This window comes from Rhinoraja longicauda, chromosome 24 (genome assembly GCF_053455715.1).
Source record: "Rhinoraja longicauda isolate Sanriku21f chromosome 24, sRhiLon1.1, whole genome shotgun sequence".
Lineage (NCBI taxonomy): Eukaryota > Metazoa > Chordata > Chondrichthyes > Rajiformes > Arhynchobatidae > Rhinoraja > Rhinoraja longicauda.
The window spans coordinates 29531823-29550853 of record NC_135976.1 but is presented as its reverse complement, the minus strand read 5'-3'; the positions used below and the strand labels follow the sequence as shown (position 1 = coordinate 29550853).

Sequence of the window (19031 nt, the reverse complement as noted above, 5' to 3'; positions counted from 1 at the left end):
GCCGCGCATTATGGCAGTTTGGATAACATAAGTTTGACCTTGAGGAATTTACGAATCGCTTAAAAAATACAAACAAGGTACCGCAGATGCTGGTTTACAAAAAAAGGCAAAAAGTGCTGGCTTAACTCGGCAGATCAGGCAGCATCTCTGGAGAATATGGATAGGTAACGTTTTGGGTTGGGACCCTTCAGAGTATTGATTTTTTTTGTAGTTCAAATCATATAAGTCTTTGGAGCACATACCACGAGATGCTAGATAGTGCAGGGGGAAAATAAATCCATTTCAATTTGACATATGATTTTCAGTTTCAGTTAAAAATGTATTCATTGTTAGAGCATCTTTTGCTGTTTTACTTATGAATGCTATAATTAGTTTCTGGTTTTTAGCCTATTTGTACTCGTATATACAAATAGTACTTTGTTTAAGGTTAAAATAGCAGTTTTCTATGTGGTGTGCTAGTATTTGGTGTCAAGCTGTATCTTGACAACAGTTTCCATATAGAAGCTACCAGATCAGCTGAATAATGATCCATTTGTGTGCAGGACGGCAAGCAAACTATTCCTTTTTAGTTGGTTTATTTCAGAGATCATGAGGGCTGCCCCGTGGCAGTCTGTTTCTGACACTGATAAGCTTGAGAAGCAGTTGTTGATTAGTGTAAGTGAGTACTGCTTGTCAAAAGGATCTAATGTCAGAATTGGATACTGGCAGCAGTAAAACTAACTGAGTCAGACCACATTGTAAGCATTGTTTAATCAAGCAGCAGTGTGCTTCTCTGAAGAGCTTTAAGATAAGCCCCAAAGCACTGACGTTAATATCTGGTTAAAATATGGTTTTAATTCGTGAGTTTACTCGTGAGTTTACTCCTTACAATAGTTTCTCAATTCTCCATTGGCCTGGCATTATTCCCTGAACCTATCCAATCTGAGTTTCCCAATGAGTGCCTCTCCTTCGCATTGTTACTTTTGAAACTACTAATGCTTTATTTAACACTGCTTCACAGGTTCTGAAAGTCCTCCTGATCATCACAAATTGGACACTCCCCAGTTTGAGTACAGTGACTGAGTGACTGCTCCCTTAGCTATTGAATGTCTCGTGGACATGCCCAGCCTTGTCACTGCCTACACACTAATGCTTTCCAGGGCAGTTTCGTGAATGACATCCTGAGTGGGAATATCGGTTGATCTTATTCATCTGCAACTTGATTTTAATTAATTTGGTGTGTTTACTACACAATCCTGACATAAAACTGCAGATGCTGGAATGCAGAGCAAAAACAAAAGTGCTAGAGCAACTCTGGGTCTGTGAAGGGAATAAACAGGCGATGTTTCAGATGAATGGAGCAGGGGAGAGAAAGCTGGAAAAGAGATGGGATTGGGACGAAGCCTGGTAATTGATCGAACAGTACAGCACAAAAACAGACCCTTCAGCTCATAATATCTGTGCTGAAGACTTTAATGCCAAGACTATCTACCTGCACATTATCGATGTCCCTCCATTCCCTGCATATCCATACCTCTATCCAAAAGTCTTTTACATGCCACTAAATCTGCTTCAACTACCACCACCTGCAGTGCATTCCAGGCACTCGCCTTGCTCTGTGCAACAAAAAAAAAAAATTGCCTGCACATCTTCTTTAAACTTTGCACCACTCGCCTCAAAGCTATGCCCGCCAGTATTTGATTTTCTTTTTCCATCCTTGGAAAAAGTTTCTGACTGTTTTCCTTCTGTATGCCTCTCATAGTTTTATATCCTCCTATCAGGTCTCCCCACAATGTCCGGCATTCCAAAGAAAACAATCCAAGTCTGTCCAATCTCATCCTATAGCTAATACCCCCTAATCCTGGCATAATTCTGGTAAACCACCTCTGCACCCTTTCCAAAGCCTCTGCATCCTTCCTGTTATGGGGCGACCAGAACAGCACACGATACTCCAAATGCAGCCTACTAAAGACCTACAAAGCTGCATCATGACATCTATGGATCACAAAGTGCTGGAGTAACTCAGTAGGTCAGGCTTCCTCTCTGGAGAACATAGATGGATGCAGGGGAGGGGGGCACTTCTGACATCTTTAACTTTTTTTGTGTTCTATTGTAGGATGGGGTGAAATTATAATTGATTGGGCCAGCAAGTTTTTAAGACAAATTTGTCAATAAATCATTTCACTTAATGTTTGCAATGCATATGTGGGAGTCACAGGATAGCATCTAAACATGGAAAAATGATGCTTAGAAGTTTCTTAAAACTTACTCGCCCTCCACCCTTAATGAATACAGACTTGATAGGTATATGTTGCATCTTGTGAAAATAAAAATAGAAGACAAGATTCAGTCTGTGCTTCTACCTGGACAAACTTTACAGCCAGAACTAACAGATGAAGAATCAAATAGACACAAAAAGCTGAAGTAACTCAGCGGGACAGGCAGCATCTCTTGAGAGAGGGAATGAGTGATGTTTTGGGTCGAGACCCTTGGGTTGCTGAGTTACTCTAGTTTTTTATATCTATCTTCGGTTTAAACGAGCATCTGCATTTCCTTCTCACACAAGAATCAAATAGAGTTCCCTTCTCTCCCTGGGATTAAATTGCTCAGTCCCACAATGCATCTTTGTCAAAGGTTATTGCAGGGCATTTACTCCTCTTATTCAGCTTGCTGAGCCTATTAGCTTTTGTGTTTTCAGATATGTTGGTTTAACAATAAGCCCTCTGTTCTGGGGAATTAGAGAAGTACTGAATGGGCTCCTGTTAGTGAATGCAGAAGAAATTGTTTCCACTTCATTCGATGGATTGTCCATTGCACTGCACACAAATGGTTTATATTCAGGTATGTTTTTTTAAGATTAGCAGTTATGAAATAGGAGATCAAAATTTGAACTGTGGTGCACTTTGTAATTGATGTTAGGTTTGTGGCATTTCTTTAACTGCCATAAATTTTCCCTTACCCCCTTGAACTTGTCAAGATAACTTGTTGATTCCTGTGCAATCTGAATATCATCAATAATATCAATTGTGTAATTATTTTTTAAAAGGGGGAGAGATAGCATAGTGAATGGTCTGCGCCTGTGGCATGAGTGAATAGTCCAGAGATAGTTTATAAAGAGTACTGTTCAGGGAAATCAAAATCTTGGAAGAAATGGATATTGAATATTTGTTCATTGATAGATTTCAGGTGAAAGGATCAGTGCATCTGCTGATTTCTGCCAAATCTGCTGAATTCAATAACCATGTGAATTGTCAACAGCTGTCTCAATTCTGGCTTGTCATGGAGAAAAAGTATCTTTGACTTACTGAAAGTAAATTTTTAAAAAGGATCATATCAGGGCTTTTTATTGGTAAAAGTTGGTATATAATAAATAATCAGAACTTTGCTGGGATCGTGATGAGGATATACAAAAAAAGTCTCATGGTCGGTGTCAAGTAAGAATCTCGTTGTTCCGTTTCAGGACATATGACAATAAAACACTTGATTTGGGAACATTTTCAATCCGCTGTGTCAAACAATAAATCTTGAAGTATGTGAGAACTTTGTACAAGGATGGGATTGTACTTAATTTAAAACTGATTTATCAATGGCAACTATAGAATTCATGCCAACAAGTTCTAAGCAATGGATTGATGTAGTTACTAAACAGTAACGAAGAATGATATTTAGTTGTGCAGCACAAATAAATGATTAATGTATGGAAATGTTTGCTTTTATTTTTCCGATATATTTGTGGCTCTGATTTTTCTGAGCAGTCTGATGAAAAGAGTGGGAGGATTTGAGATGTGAAAGCAAACATTTAAAATAAAAAGTATTTTATAATTGGGGTGGAGTGCAGGTGAGAGACTGATGGGCTGGAGATAATGATATGAGGTAGCTTTCAGGGATAGAGTATTATCTGGATCTGCAAGTCACGCCATTTAGGAGATGTAATCATAGCAGAAGATAAATCAGTGGCAGGTCAAGCTTCTGTCGGGTCACTTGTTGGACTGCCTGAAATTGCGTTTACTCCATCTGGACTCCAAACGGTGGCGGCACGGTGGCGCAGCGGTAGAGTTGCTGCCTTACAGCGAATGCAGCGCCGGAGACTCGGGTTCGATCCTGACTACGGGTGCTGTCTGTATGGAGTTTGTACGTTCTCCCCGTGGCCTGCATGAGTTTTCTCCGAGATCTTCGGTTTCCTCCCACACTCCAAAGACGTACAGGTATGTAGGTTAATTGACTGGGTAAATGTAAAAATTGTCTCTAGTGTGTGTAGGATAGTGTTAGTGTGCGGGGATCGATGGGCGGCGCGGACCCGGTGGGCCGAAGGGCCTGTTTCTGCGCTGTATCTCTAAATCTAAAAAAAATCTAAAACTTAGGGAAAGACACATATTCAAAGAATCTGCATCTTCAAGGGCAAGTCTGCCAACTTTTGAGGACCATCGTCGCTGTTGCGAGAGGTCCGATCTCATCAGTAACCTCCAACTCTGATCTCCAGCAATTCGGATTTTGATTTGTGCTGGGAACGTTCTAAGCATATTTCTGAAGGTTACATAAGGATTTGAGAATGCATGCTTCATTCCTGGTAGTTTAAACAAGAGTATACATTTCTCTGCAATGAATCAAATTAAAAGAACATTGTGCTATTTGGAATCTGTAGTAAATGTCCAAAGAATAAGTTTTCACAGACCTTTATCAGATGTCAAAGATGTCGCATTCTCCCTGTCTGTTCAAAGTTCTCTTTATATCATTTTAAAATTTTAATTGTTGCTGTATCAAAATTAGCTGATGTACATACTCAGAAATATATATTTTTTTAAAACATGCATTTGTTTGTTTGAAATAAGCCAAATACTGGTGTGTGAACAGAGAAATAGCTGAACCCTTAATTTTGCAGCAAATGATCCGTGCTTTGTGTTGGAGCAATTAGTCGTGATTTGCAGGTGATCCCCTGTTTCACGGCTATTTAGAAAATGGTCATTTGCTTTGTACAGAGTTCATGAATAGCTGCTCAAAAATTTGCTCTTTGTGTGAAAAGTAGATAAACATAATTTATTTTGTTTTTCAACTCTTATTTCTCTGTGCAGTTTTGTGTTATCGAAATTCGTAATTTGGACCGTTTGTAGAATTGCAACCTCCCTCAGTAACACGGCCTGGCCTGTAACTGCATTGGGTTCAAGATGTTCAATGTCTTTTTTCAGCCACAAGAGGGAGAGTTGGTATTTTCATGCCAAGAGAGATCCCTTGTGGCTTTGAACAGTGCATGCAATTGCTTACCTTGTCCATTTTCGAAATAAATGAATTGTAAATTTACCTTTCTACTCATTCAGTCCAGGTAAAAATCTCAACCCAAGACAGCGACTGTCCATTTCCCTCCACAGATGCTGTCTAACCTGCTGAGGTCAGAGTCATGCATAGAAACATGCCCTTCGGCCCAACTTGCCCATGTTGACCAAGATACCCCATCTACACTGGTCCCACCTGGCTGCATTTGGTCCGTATCCCTCTAAAACTTTCCTAGCCATGTACCAGCTCTCAAGCCACTTCTTGTGTGCAACTCACTGTAAATATTGGTCCATATTTTACTGTGCTCCATAATGCTGCTAGGTTTCAGATTCTACTTAAATGTGAATGTCCTGCACCACGTGTTTGAGGTCTTGGCAAATTCCTGGTCACTTCTTCTGAACTTTGCACAGTTGAGGGACACAGAACTGTTAACTTTTGTAGCATGTGCTAGGTTAGAGCTGTTGTTACACTTAAAATCAACCTTGATTACTGCTCCATTTCTGGCAGTGAGGTTTACTTTTTAGTAGTTGGAGTGTTTAATTCGCCTCTTCATACCTGAGCTTGGGGGATAAAAATAATAACTTGGGTTTCTGTTCCTAAGTGAGCATATTTAAATCTTAAATTGGGACAATAAATGGAAGTTGGATTTGAAGTTTTCCTGCAGTTAAATTTCCTTACGGGCAGGTTTTCCAGCTTTACAATACAATACAATACAATATATCTTTATTGTCATTGTACAGGGGTACAACAAGATTGGGAATGCGCCTCCCATACGATGCAATAAATTAATTAGCTAGTCAGTATTAATTTAAACAACCCAATGAAACAAATTAGAACTGTTTTAAAACAGAATAAAGTGCAAGTAGATCTGTGCCGGTTCACTGTGCGATGTGACCATCCGGCTCAGCAGGACCGGTTCATAGCAGTTATGGCCCTGGGGATGAAGCTGTTCCTGACTCTGGAGGTGCCTTGTATCGTAGAAGGCCTTGTATCGTCTGCCCGATGGTAGAAGTTCGAACAGACTGTTGCAGGGGTGTGAAGAGTCTTTGTGGATGCTGGTGGCTTTTCTGAGGCATCGTGTGTTGTAGATGCCCTCCAAGGCTGGTAGCTGTGTTCCGATGGTCCTCTGAGCTCTATGGAGAATTTATTTAGTGAACACTTTTATCCTAGCGCAACAGAACATAATGCAGTTTTTTTTAAAACAAATAGTCACGAGGCACAATAAAAGGTCTTTCAGCCCAATTCAGCTGACCAAGATGCCCATCTGAGATGATCCCGTTGCCTGCGTTTGGCCCTGATCCTTCTTTGCCTTTCCTATCCATGCACCTTGAGGCTTAATGGCTTTAATGTTATTGAATCCTGTAGCATCTCCTGAGAGTCACCATTGACCAGAATCATAATCGCAAGAGCCTTACAAGTGCAGCAAATGCACATCTCCTGACATCCCAAGGCTATGTCGCCATCTACAGCATAAATCAAGAGCGGAATGGAACACTCACCATTTGTCTTGTTGAGGCTGCTTCAATCACTTTCAAGATGCCACCCAGGAAAATGTAGCCTGCTTGATTGACATTGCATCTTCCACCTTAAATATTTAATCAATTTTCTATCAGTCCAGTGATTGCAGTATGTGCCACCCACAAAATGCGGATAATTCCCCAGATGACTCTTGACAGCATCATTCAAACCAACAGCCCATTTCACCAAGAAGGATGGACAGCCAGTTCATGAAAGATCTACAACACCTGCAGGTTACCTCCACATGTTCAACCTCCCCAGCAGAGTATGGGTTCCTTCGCAATGAGGACTGCAGCCATTCAATAAGGTGGCTCACCCCTCCCTTCTCAAGGGCAAGTTGGGATGGGCAATAAACGGTGGCCTAGTGGCCTGACAATCTATGCCAACAAATGAAGAACAGTGTTGTGCTTTTATTGGAAAATGCTAACATTTAAGGAGCAAATGTCCAGTGCCAAAACAGTTCAGCAATAATAACGCTATTTTAAGCATGGAAAACTGAAGGACCACATTCACATTTAACGACTTTGGCTATGTTTCAGGCTGTGGAATACACGAAATTGTTGTTTCCCTCCACCAGCCACGTGTGGCTCAAAAACTAAAACAAAAATGACATAACAATTTGAAGGATTTGTGAATGCTGAATGATATAATGGATAAATGGGGAAGTAAAATTCAGCAAGTTATAGGCAAAACTATTTCAAAATTTGGATTATTTTTAACCTTTTAGTAATTTAAATCTTAGAATGAGCTTCCACATAGACGGAAAAATAATTGAATTATGTGTATGCAACTAGAGGCAGAGTAGAAGGGAGGGCCCTGGCCAGAATTCCCTCCACAGATGCTGCCAGACCTGCTGGGTTTCTCCAGCATTTTGTTTTCTGCTTGAATACTGTTGGTTTTTAAGGGTATGAGCAAAACTATTCAAGGCTTAAAGATCTTATCAAGTGGTGAAAAGGTACAACAAAATTGAGTGGTACACTAAAATTACTGGAGAGTGCAACTGAAATTGTCTTCAAGGCAACTATCTTCAACTACTTTTCCTATGGATTTCAGCTCAGTTTCTTCAGGAAGCATCCTAACATTTCCAGTTGAGCTCAGCTTGCCATTTGAGTTAGTGTGGTTCTTCAATCTGTGCTCTGTGATTTAGTTTGAAGAGTTGCAGCAACTACGTCCTTTATGATTCAACTTGCTGATTATAAACAATCTATTTAAAATCACTGTTTGGTGGTTGTTTTGAATGGGACAAAACTCAAAAGCATCATAGGAGCATTCAGTCACAAAATGGATTAACACTGGAATCTTGCACATCTGAGCTGAATCAATTCCCGTGATGGTACTCGCATTGGAAACTTGCAGTTTCATTGGATTTATTCACTTCCTCAAGAAGAGAAATTTCTTTAGTCAGAGGGTGGTAAATCTGTGGAATTCATTGCCGCAGAACGGTTGTTGAGGCTAGTCAGTAGAGATCGACAGATTCTTGATTAGTGAGGGTGTCAGAGGTTATGGGGACAAGGCAGGAGAATGTGGGTAGAGAGGGAAAGATAGATCAGCCATAATTGAATGGCGGAGAAGACTTGATGGGCCAAATGATCCAATTCTGCTCCTAGAAATTATAATAGTAATTTTGATTATTAGAAAAATTATGTTATTACTGAAAATAACCTAAAATATTGGGAATAAAGCTGTTCATATTTATGTCAACTATTCATCTTACATTAAAGAAACATTTCATACTTTCATCTCTTTTTTGTTCTCGAGCAGCACCAACATTTATTCCACTTAATCCCGCAAACACTTCAAAATGCTATTGATGTACGTTTCATTCTCGAGATGGCACCTGACTTGCTGTGTTCTTTCAGCATTTTCTACTTTATATCAGGGAAGACCAGTTCAGCAGTTCCAGCCATGAGGGCAGTTCGGTGGCCCAGCGGTGGAGTTGCTGCCTTACAGCGCCGGAGGCCTGGGTTCGATCCTGACTATGAGTGCGGTCTGTTCGGAGTTTGTACATTCTCCCTTGACCGCATGGGTTTTCCCCAGGTGTCCTGGTTTCTTCCCACACTCCAAAGACGTACAGGTTAATTTTGGCGTCGGCAATTGTAAATTGTCTCTAGTCAGTAGGATAGTGCTAGAGTACGGGCTGATCGGCGTGGACTCGGTGGGCCGAAGGGCCTGTTTCCATGCGGTATCTCTTAACTAAACAAAAAGGATGAGATTTAGGTCTTACTGCACAGGATATTGCCTTGGCTTGATATTATATTTCCCCAATCTGATGGAATGAAAGCCTTGTTGGTATTTTAAAATCAAATTCAGTTATTCTACCAAGTGTGACAGTATTTTTGAAACTGAATATGTCACATTCAGTTTGAAACATGAACATTTGGTTCAATTACTAAAATAGTTTGCAGTGCAACAGTTTTGAAGTTGATACACTTGTTCTCAAGTTTAAAATATTCTTCACAGTAAATTTCTTGGTGAAAAACCACTGTTCTGTCAGAATTATTTGAGATGGCACCAGCTTGCAAAATAATTCCGACAGAGCGCACTGGCATCTTAAGAGTTTTTTGGGCTGTGAAGCATCTGTTCCTTTTGAAGTGAATTCTTGTACAGTCAACTTGAAGTCGGGGAAAACCCCAACATTACTGTTAATAATCAGCGTTCAAACTTTGAATAGAGTGTTTAAAGTCCATATCGTTTTCTCTAATTAAGTAGGGTCAAGTATAGGGCGGCACTGTGGCGTCACAAGTGGAGCTGCTGCTTTAGAGTCAGACACCTGTGTTCGATTCCGACCTGGCAAAATTTTGCCTGTGTGAAATTTGCACATTCTCCCTGTCACCGTGTGGATTTCCTCTGGGTGCTCTAGTTTTCTCAGGCATCCCGAAGATGTGCAGGTTTGTTGGTTCAATGGGGTCTCTAAATTGCCTCTACTGTGCGGGAAGTGGATGAGAAAGTGAGATAACCTACAGCTAGTGTGAATGGGTAATTGATGGTCGGCGTGGACTCGGTGGGCTGAAAGGAATGTTTCCATCTGTATCTTTCAATCAAACAAAGTACTGTAAGTTCGTAGTATATCATTTGGTGAAGACCATGAAGTAGGAATTTTACCAAAGAGATGGGTGAGCAAAGTAAAATTATGTAACCAGAAGGAAGTAGGAAATCGGGAGATAGACCCCAAGATGGTTAAAAGCCATTTTCTAAAAATGCCCGCTACGATGTTCTTGCTTTTCTTCATTTCCTCTTTTTATTTCCTTAAATAGTTTATTTCTCCCCTTGCTTTTAATTAGAAATGTACCAAAGCTGGCTTTCACAGCCACAACTTCTGCACTCTGCATGATCATAAACATTTTCTTCCTCTTTCTCCGATTCGTTGTTTATCTTTGACCTTAAACGAGAACCTTTCCCCTTCCCGCAGATACCTCATGACCTAAATTGAGCTTTTCTCACATTTATAGTATTTTTTTAACTCGGCGTGTTTTCTTAGTTAGGCTTTTACGACGTTACTTCTGGCTCTTGGAACCAATGATAATGCAAAATATATCAATTTTAAACATAGCGGTTCAACCTTGAACCCAGTAAATTTTTATTGTTCATGATCCACACTCTTGTCCTCTCACTCTTCTTAATGTTCCTGGTCAACATATTTCCTTTTCCTACTTTCATGCTTTCCTATTTTCCTCTTGAATATGTCTTTCAGTTTGTCCTTGGATAGATTTTTTTTGTGGGTCCTTCACCCTTTAATCAATATATATAACTCTGTTGTTTGTCTTAAAATCCAGCTTAGCCAGTTGTGATGCAATTTAAGGACCTGAAATATTATCTTTGATAGGATGAGGGGGGATCTTATTGAAACATATAAGATAATTAGGGGATTGGACACATTAGAGGCAGGAAACATGTTCCCAATGTTGGGGGAGTCCAGAACAAGGGGCCACAGTTTAAGAATAAGTGGTAGGCCATTTAGAACGGAGATGAGGAAGAACTTTTTCAGTCAGAGAGTGGTGAAGGTGTGGAATTCTCTGCCTCAGAAGGCAGTGGAGGCCAGTTCGTTGGATGCTTTCAAGAGAGAGCTGGATAGAGCTCTTAAGGATAGCAGAGTGAGGGGGTATGGGGAGAAGGCAGGAACGGGGTACTGATTGAGAGTGATCAGCCATGATCGCATTGAATGGCGGTGCTGGCTCGAAGAGCTGAATGGCCTACTCCTGCACCTATTGTCTATTGTCTATTGTCTATTCTCTTACAACTGTGTGACCTGCTGACTATGTCTAGCATTTTGTGTTTACATTTCAGATCTACAGAATCTGCAGGGTTTTTTTTAACGCATTTGCTATTGAAAAACCAACTGGCCTCATTTCACCAGTGTGGTATCATTTCTAGATGGTCTGTACATTTGGTAGAAACAAGGAACTGTAGATTCTGATTTACCAATGAAAGACATTCGAAAATGATGGAGTAACTCAGTGGGTCAGCCATCATCTCTGGAGAACGTGGATAGGTGAAGTTTCGGGATGGGATCCTTTTTCAGACTCTACATGTATTGTACCCAATAAACCTCGTGGAAGCAAACCCTTCCACTCAATCTGGTATTCACACACACACCCCAGAAAGCAAGTCATCATTTGGGAAGATGTAGACAATCTGAAGTTCATTTGCTGTATTGGGATCTAGTGATAACTTTAAACTGCTTAAAATGTGAAATGAGAGGGCAGCATTGACTCGTATTGGTGTTTCTCAGCATTGTCATAAATGGATTATTTTGCAATTTTAATGTAGTCATAGTATGTACCAATGGTTAATAGTTGAAGTAGAACCCCACAATTCACAGCTGTTAAGACTGAGGTCAGAATCTAGCGACTAATTCTCTCAGCATTTGTGTATGCCAGTGCTTGTATTCTAAGATGTGATCCTTCATTGAAATAGATTAAATGCCTGAGCCTTGAATCTCTGATACACATGAGTCATGATCTGATAGAACAGGTCAGAGACTGACTGGGCTACTCATACTTATCATTTGTAGTTCAGTTTAGTTTATTGTCACGGGTACCGAGGTACAGTGAAGAGCTTTTGTACCCCAGTCAGCAGAAAGGCAATACATGATTACAATCGAGCCATTCACAGTGCATAGATACTGTACATGATAAGGGAATAACGTTTAGTGCGAGATAAATGTTGCTGTAGGAATAGAGATTTAAGAGTGTGGAGCCATTGTAATGAATTTGTCCACAAAATGCTGGAGTAACTCAGCAGGTCAGGCAGCATTTCAGGATAGAAGGAATGGGTGACGTTTCGGGTCGAGACCCTTCTTCAGACTGATTTCGTTTCGGGTCGAGACCCTTCTTCAGACTACCCATTCTTTCTCTCCTGAGATGCTGCCTGACCTGCTGAGTTACTCCAGCATTTTGTGAATAAATACCTTCGATTTGTACCAGCATCTGCAGTTATTTTCTTATACGTAATGAATTTGCCGATCTGCTTCTGTGGCTGGCTGGGTTGACCGCCATCTTGGAAGCAATGTTTGTATGATGAAAATTGTTCAGTATTTATTGCTTTCAACAATTTAATGGTGTCGTTTATAGTAGTCTCTATGCTGAATTAATGTGGTAAAGTGAAGGATACTACTGCAATTTATGTTTTGTTTTGCTCTCTCTTAGTTTTCGCTCAACAAAGCATAAAGCTTCCTGAATATTTGACCTAATTGGCATTCAGCAACAAGCCCAGTGTTTGCAGCCCTGCGTAATATCCTGCACATAAAAACATAGAAAAATAGGTGCAGGAGTAGGCCATTCGGCCCCTCGAGCCAGCACCGCCATTCAATATGATCATGGCTGATCATCGAAAATCAGTACCCCGTTCCAGCTTGTTCCCCGTATCCCTTGGTTCCTTTAGCCCTAAGAGCTAAATGTCACTCTCCCTTGAAAACATCCAGTGAAATGACCTCCACTGCCTTCTGTGGCAGAGAATTCCACAGACTCTGTGGGTGAGGAAATTGTTCCTCATCTTAGTCCTAAATGGCCTCCTTATTCTTAAACCATGATCCCTGGTTCTGGACTCTCCCAACATCGGGAACAATTTTCCTGCATCTAGCCTGTCCAATCCTTTAAGAATTTTGTATGTTTCTATAAGATCCCTCTCATCCTACTAAATTCCAGTGAATACAAGCCCAGTCGACCTATTCTTTCATCATATATCAGTCCCACCATCCCGGGAATTAACCTGGTGAACCTATGCTGCACTCCCTGAATAGCAATAATGTCTTTCCTCCAATTAGGAGACCAAAATTGCACACAATACTCCAGTTGCGGTCTCACCAGGGTTCTATACAACTGCAGTCGGACCTCCTTGCTTCTAAACTCAAATCCTCTTGCAATGAAGGCCAATATGCCATGAGCTTTCTTCACAGCCTACCGTACCTGCATGCTTACTTTCAGTGACTGCTGTACAAGCACACCCAGGTCTCGTTGCACCTCCCCTTTTCCTAATCTAACACCATTCAGATTATAAACCGCCTTCCTTTTCTTATCACCAAAGTGGATAACCTCACATTATCCACATTATACTGCATCTGCCATGCATCTGCCAACTCATGCAACCTATTCAAGTCACCCTGCAGCCTCATAGCATCCTCATTGCAGCTCACACTGCCACCCAGCTTTGTGTCAACCATGGAGATGTCACATTTAATTCCCTCATCTAAATCGTTAATATATATTGTAAATAACTGGGCTCCCAGCACCGAGCATTGCGGCATCCCAATAGTCACTGCCTGCCATTCTGAAAAGGATCCGTTAATTCCAACTCTTTGCTTCCTGTCTGCCAACCAGTTCTCTAATCACGTCAATACCCTACCCTCAATACCATGTGCTCTAATTTTGCTCACTAATCTCTTGTATGGGACCTTGTCAAAAGCTTTTTGAAAGTCCAGATACACCACATCCACTGGCTCTACTTATTATCCATTCTACTTATTACATCCTCAAATTTCAGAAGATTAGTCAAGCATGATTTCCCCATCATAAATCCATGCTGACTTTGATCGATCCCATCGCTGCTTTCCAAATGTGCTGCTTTAACATCTTTAACAATCAACTCCAGCTTCTTCCCCACTACCGATGTAAGGCTAAGTGGTCTATAATTCCTCGTTTTTTCACTCCCTCCTTTCTTGAACAGTGGGATTACATCGGCTACCCTCCAGTCCACAGGAACTGATCCAGAATCGAGAGAACATTGGAAAATGATCACCAATTCATCCACGATTTCTAGGGCCACCTCCTTGAGTACTCTCGGATGCAGACCATCAGGCCCTGGGGATTTTTCTGCCTTCAGTCCCAACAGTGTATCCACCATTTCCTGACTAATGTGGATTCCCTTCAATTCCTCCCTCCTATAAGATCCTCGGTCCCCTAGTATTTCCAGTAGATTGTGTCTTCCTTTGTGAAGACAGAACCAAAGTACTCATTTAACTGTTTTGCCATTTCTTTGTTTCCCATTATAAATCCACCTGTCTCTGATTGTAAGGGACTTACATTTGTCTTCACTAATCTTTAACTTTTTACTAAAGAAGCTTTCAGAGTCAGTTTTTATATTCCCTGCAAGCTTTTTTTCATGCTCTTTTTCCCCCCTTTTCCTTGGTTTTAACACTATCCTTGATGTCCCTCGTTAGCCACAGTTGAGCCGCCTTCCCCGTTTTATTTTTTCGCCAGACAGGGAGGAACAATTTTTGGAGTTCATCCATGCGGTCTTTAAATCTTTGCCACTGCATCTCCACCATCAACCCTTTAAGTATAATTTGCTAGTCTATCCTCGCCAATTCCTGTCTCATACCTTCAGTCTCTTTTCTTTAAGTTCAGGACTCTAGTCTCTGAATTAACGGTGTCACTCACCATCTTAATGCAGAATTCCCACATTTTCACACACAAACAGCTGATTATTTTGTTCCCAGTGAATGAATGAATTGAAACACCACGTGTTTTTCATGTTCCATTCCCCTCAACCTCCGGGAGCATTATGTTAAATGCCAAACAGTGTCAAGACTGTGTAATTTTTGGCAGATTGATTGCAGCAAATGTGCCATGCGTTTTGTAAACAGTTGTGGGGCGGTGGTGGAGGCAGGAAGAGCAGGAGATAGCTCTGGTGACCCTTAAATGGTCTAACTTGCATTGGTAATTCATCCAAAATCCATTTCAGCATCAGCCTGGCTGACTGAGTTGGTATGATAGTTAGTTTGGTATAATTGGAACATTACCTGACAGAACAACTGTGTCAAATTAGTGCTACTCATAATGAAAAGCATACCATGGCGATTTTGCCTGATTTGATTCAGAGGCTGACTTCAGCTGGTACTTTAACTGACAGTCGCTTTTGGCCTGCTCAGATCATGTTGCAAGTTTGTAGCATTGCCAGTGAGACTGCAACCATAAAAAAAGTTACAAACTGTGCTGTCCGGAGGTAGCGAACAGTGCAGATAGTGAGGCATGATGTGAAGACCGATTTCTTTGCAGTGGAGAGTCCAATTTCCGTGCAGCTTTTGTGTGAAAGCAGAAGAAAGAGAAAGGCGATGAAGAAAAAAAAGTTTTAGTTGCCGTACCATGAAGTATCATTTGGACTTCTACTCAGGGTAACTAAGTAGTGAAGTATCCTTTGGAGTTGACTATTGTTGTTTCATGTGATTTACATGTGTTTGCTAAGGAATATGTTAATGCTAAGAAATTCTACAAGTCACTGGCCACTAAAGTGCCTGTAACACTGCAACAAGATCAATCTTGCTTATACAGTCCTCTGCAGTGGCAATTAAAAATGAATGTCTGTTTTCATGGGCCCCAACTGCGCTGGAGTGTAGATATCATGATACACTGAGTTAAGTTGAGAACCTGTCACATTGTATAATGCTTGTCTACCATATATTTGTGGGTTTTATTTTAAATTAAATGGCGAGTTTGACAAGAAACATAACACATAATAATTCAAGTTACTGTGCGTTAACAGAATAAGATTTAAGGAACAGACAACAAATTTTGACTAAATCTGTTGGCCGATGTGGGCAAGTTGGGCCGAAGGGCCTGTTTCCACACTGTATCGCTCTAGGACTCTGTAACTTGACTATTAAATGGTAAAAAACAGAAGTCATCCCAATTGCAAAAGCTACTGCCGCCTTCAGGCTGCAAATTATCTACAGCGTTCCACACATTTCTGTGGAGGCTAAACAGAGTGATCATCGTCATGGACAATAAACCATGTGAATTGACACTGGTTTTCAAGTTTCTGGCTTGCTTTTGTAATATTTAGTATTCAGTTTTAAGTTGTACTAGATAAAGTGGACCTGTTTGGCCCAAACCTCTCCTGCATTGGTGCAGCACCCTGGCCTCCCCCTCCCCTCTCCCCTCTCTCCTCCTCCCCTCCCCCTCCCCTCCTTTTAAACTTTAAAATGTGAATAACTTAAAAAATATAACACCGATTTCAATAAAACTACTTGCATTATCACTAAAGTGACAATGGTGAGTAAGGTGTGCCTAAAATTGTCGCGCTATCGTGTACCGTTTTGGCTGAAGTGCAGTCACAAACAAGATAACAAACGAGAGTTTTAGTATATAGATAATGTGCAGATGTACATGTCAAATATAGGACTTGTGATGATGCATTGGTCATACCTTCATATATTGTAGCACATTTTTGTTCTTACCTTGCTCGTGATTTACAATTAATTGGTCACAATATATGCTGTTGATTACTTAAGCTGAATTTTAACTGGGCACATCACACATCTTTTGCACATCTTTTGTTGTTTTGTCACCCTTTTTATAAAACAATGATGCAGTAACGCATAGCATTACTGTAGTCATGGTAAATTCTTTACACGTGCTTCAAATCTGTGATGGTATTTGGGCTTGTATTGTGTTATTGCTACTGTTGTGTTCATGGTAAGTGAAATTAAATTGATGTTGAGAATAGAACATTAGTTTTTGCATGTATTGCAAATCTTGCCTTTTTTTATTCAAAGTGAAACATAGAAACATAGAAACATAGAAACATAGAAAATAGGTGCAGGAGTAGGCCATTCGGCCCTTCGAGCCTGCACCGCCATTCAATATGATCATGGCTGATCATCCAGCACAGTAGCCTGTACCTGCCTTCTCTCCATACCCCCTGATCCCTTTAGCAAAAAGGGCCACATCTAACTCCCTCTTAAATATAGCCAATGAACTGGCCTCAACTACCTTCTGTGGCAGAGAATTCCACAGACTGACCACTCTGTGTGAAGAAATGTTTTCTCATCTCGGTCCTAAAAGACTTCCCCCTTATCCGAAGTTCTGCATTTAGATGTGTTGGTGCAGTTGACTGAGCATTGCAAAATTGGCCCTATTTAAACCAGCGTGAACCGGTTTCTATTAGCTGTTGTGTTAAAGCTTTGAGAAAATGAACGTCTTTTATTTTCCTTAACTGCTGCTGGTAGAAGGAATCACTGGTGTTGAAACTCTCCCACTCTGAGAGGGAATCGCAGTACAGCTTGACTTACTTGATCCATTTTGTGTTGGTGACACATGGGATATGCAGATGGAGCATTCCTCTACAGACAGAAGAATTTTTCTCCTTAATTCGTTGCTGGGAACATTTGTGAGTATTACAAACATAAGTTCCCTGATTTGAGGGTAGTATAACAGGGCGGCACGGTGGCGCAGCGGTAGAGTTGCTGCCTTACAACGAATGCAGCGCCGGAGACTCGAGTTCGATCCTGACTACGGGCACCGTCTGTACGGAGTTTGTACGTTCTCCCCGTGACCTGCGTGGGTTTTCTCCAAGATCTTCGGTTTCCTCCCACACTCCAAAGACGTACAGGTATGTAGGTTAATTAACTGGGTAAATGTAAAAATTGTCCCTAGTGTGTGTAGGATAGTGTTAATGTGCGGGGATCGCTGGGCGGCGTGGACTCGGTGGGCGAAGGGCCTGTTTCCGCACTGTATCAGTATCTCTGTATCTCTAAATTGCTGTCTGAGCGATAAATGGCCACTGGTGACACTGGGGACTGTATTTGTTGGAATATTGGGCAGAGTGTGAATTTCTGTAGTACCACAGTGGGTTAGCTTATCTATGGGGGGTCAAGGAAAGAGCTTTCACGTCCAGCCCTGTTTCTACCAATCTTTCCACCACTTCGCACAAGAAGCGCAAGACGCCATTGTATGCAGATGCCGAGATGTGTGTCCAGCTCTGGCTGAACAATTTCTAATCTTGTGATGTGGACTCAATACGAAGCTCACCTATAGAGGGAATAGATAGGCGACGTTTCTGGTCAGGACCCTTCTTCAGTCTGATTGTAGATGGTGGGAGAAAACTGGAAAAGAAGTGGGGGTGGGTCAAGGCCTGCAAGTGATAGGTGGATACAGGTGAGGGTGATTTGATTGGTGGAGTGACTTACAAAGGCCAGAGATTAAAAGGAGACAATGTCAGATAAAGAGTGAAGGGAAATGAAATGAGTGAAGGGAAAGGAAACTAGCAGGAAAAATATTGGTGTAAAGGAATAGTAGGGAAGTCAAGGGCAAGAAGGGTGAAAGGAGAAAAATGGTGCACACGGATTGGGGGCACAGGAAAGAGAGACGGGGAGGTGGGGTTCAGTTTAGTTTATTGTCACATCTACTGAGTACAGTGAAAAGCTTATTTTGCATGCTACAGTCAGCAGAAAGACAATACATGATTACAATCGATTCATTTACAGTGTATAGATGCGTGATAAGGGAATAACGTTTAGTGCAAGGTAAAGCCAGCAAAGTCTGATCAAGGATCGCCCGAGAGTCATCAAAGAGATCGATAGTAGTTCAGCACCGCTCTATCTCTCTTTGAGATAGTTTCCCATGATGGTAAATTGTCTCTGCACTGCTAGCTTGCAGTAAAATTGATGGCATACTATGTTTCATATCCAGTGCATTCTTTGTCATGTCTGTTATTATTGATTCAAGCTCACTCTGACACCTTGCTGTACTTTCTTGTTAATTATAAGAAAATAACTGCAGATGCTGGTACAAATCGAAGGTATTTATTCACAAAATTTCTTGACCTGAAACGTCACCCATTCCTTCTCTCCCGAGATGCTGCCTGACCTGCTGTGTTACTCCAGCATTTTGTGAATAAATACCTTCTTGTTAATTATGGTGTTGCATTATTTCATGAATAAACTGTATGATGTGAGGGAAGAGGCTGACTTTGTTAGTGCTAGGTACATCGACAGTTCACTGTGTGTCCTTTTAACTACCAATTATAGTTTTCTCAACTTTTTATGTTGCTGT

General features: G+C 41.1%; 1 protein-coding gene across 3 annotated transcripts in view; it reads left to right on the top strand.

The window, feature by feature from the left end:
• Window positions 1-19031, top strand: part of LOC144605538 (transmembrane and coiled-coil domains protein 2-like) — a 111269-nt gene that overhangs the window by 42482 nt on the left and 49756 nt on the right. Inside the window, exon 1 of one of the 3 annotated variants that reach the window (XM_078420928.1) lies at window positions 2708-2820. The exons of the other annotated variants lie outside the window; for them this stretch is intronic. Within the exon in view, the coding sequence (XP_078277054.1) occupies window positions 2749-2820 (72 nt within the window). The 5' untranslated portion in view covers window positions 2708-2748. Of the gene's footprint in view, window positions 1-2707; window positions 2821-19031 lie in introns of those variants that run through there. 3 annotated transcript variants of the gene reach the window in all.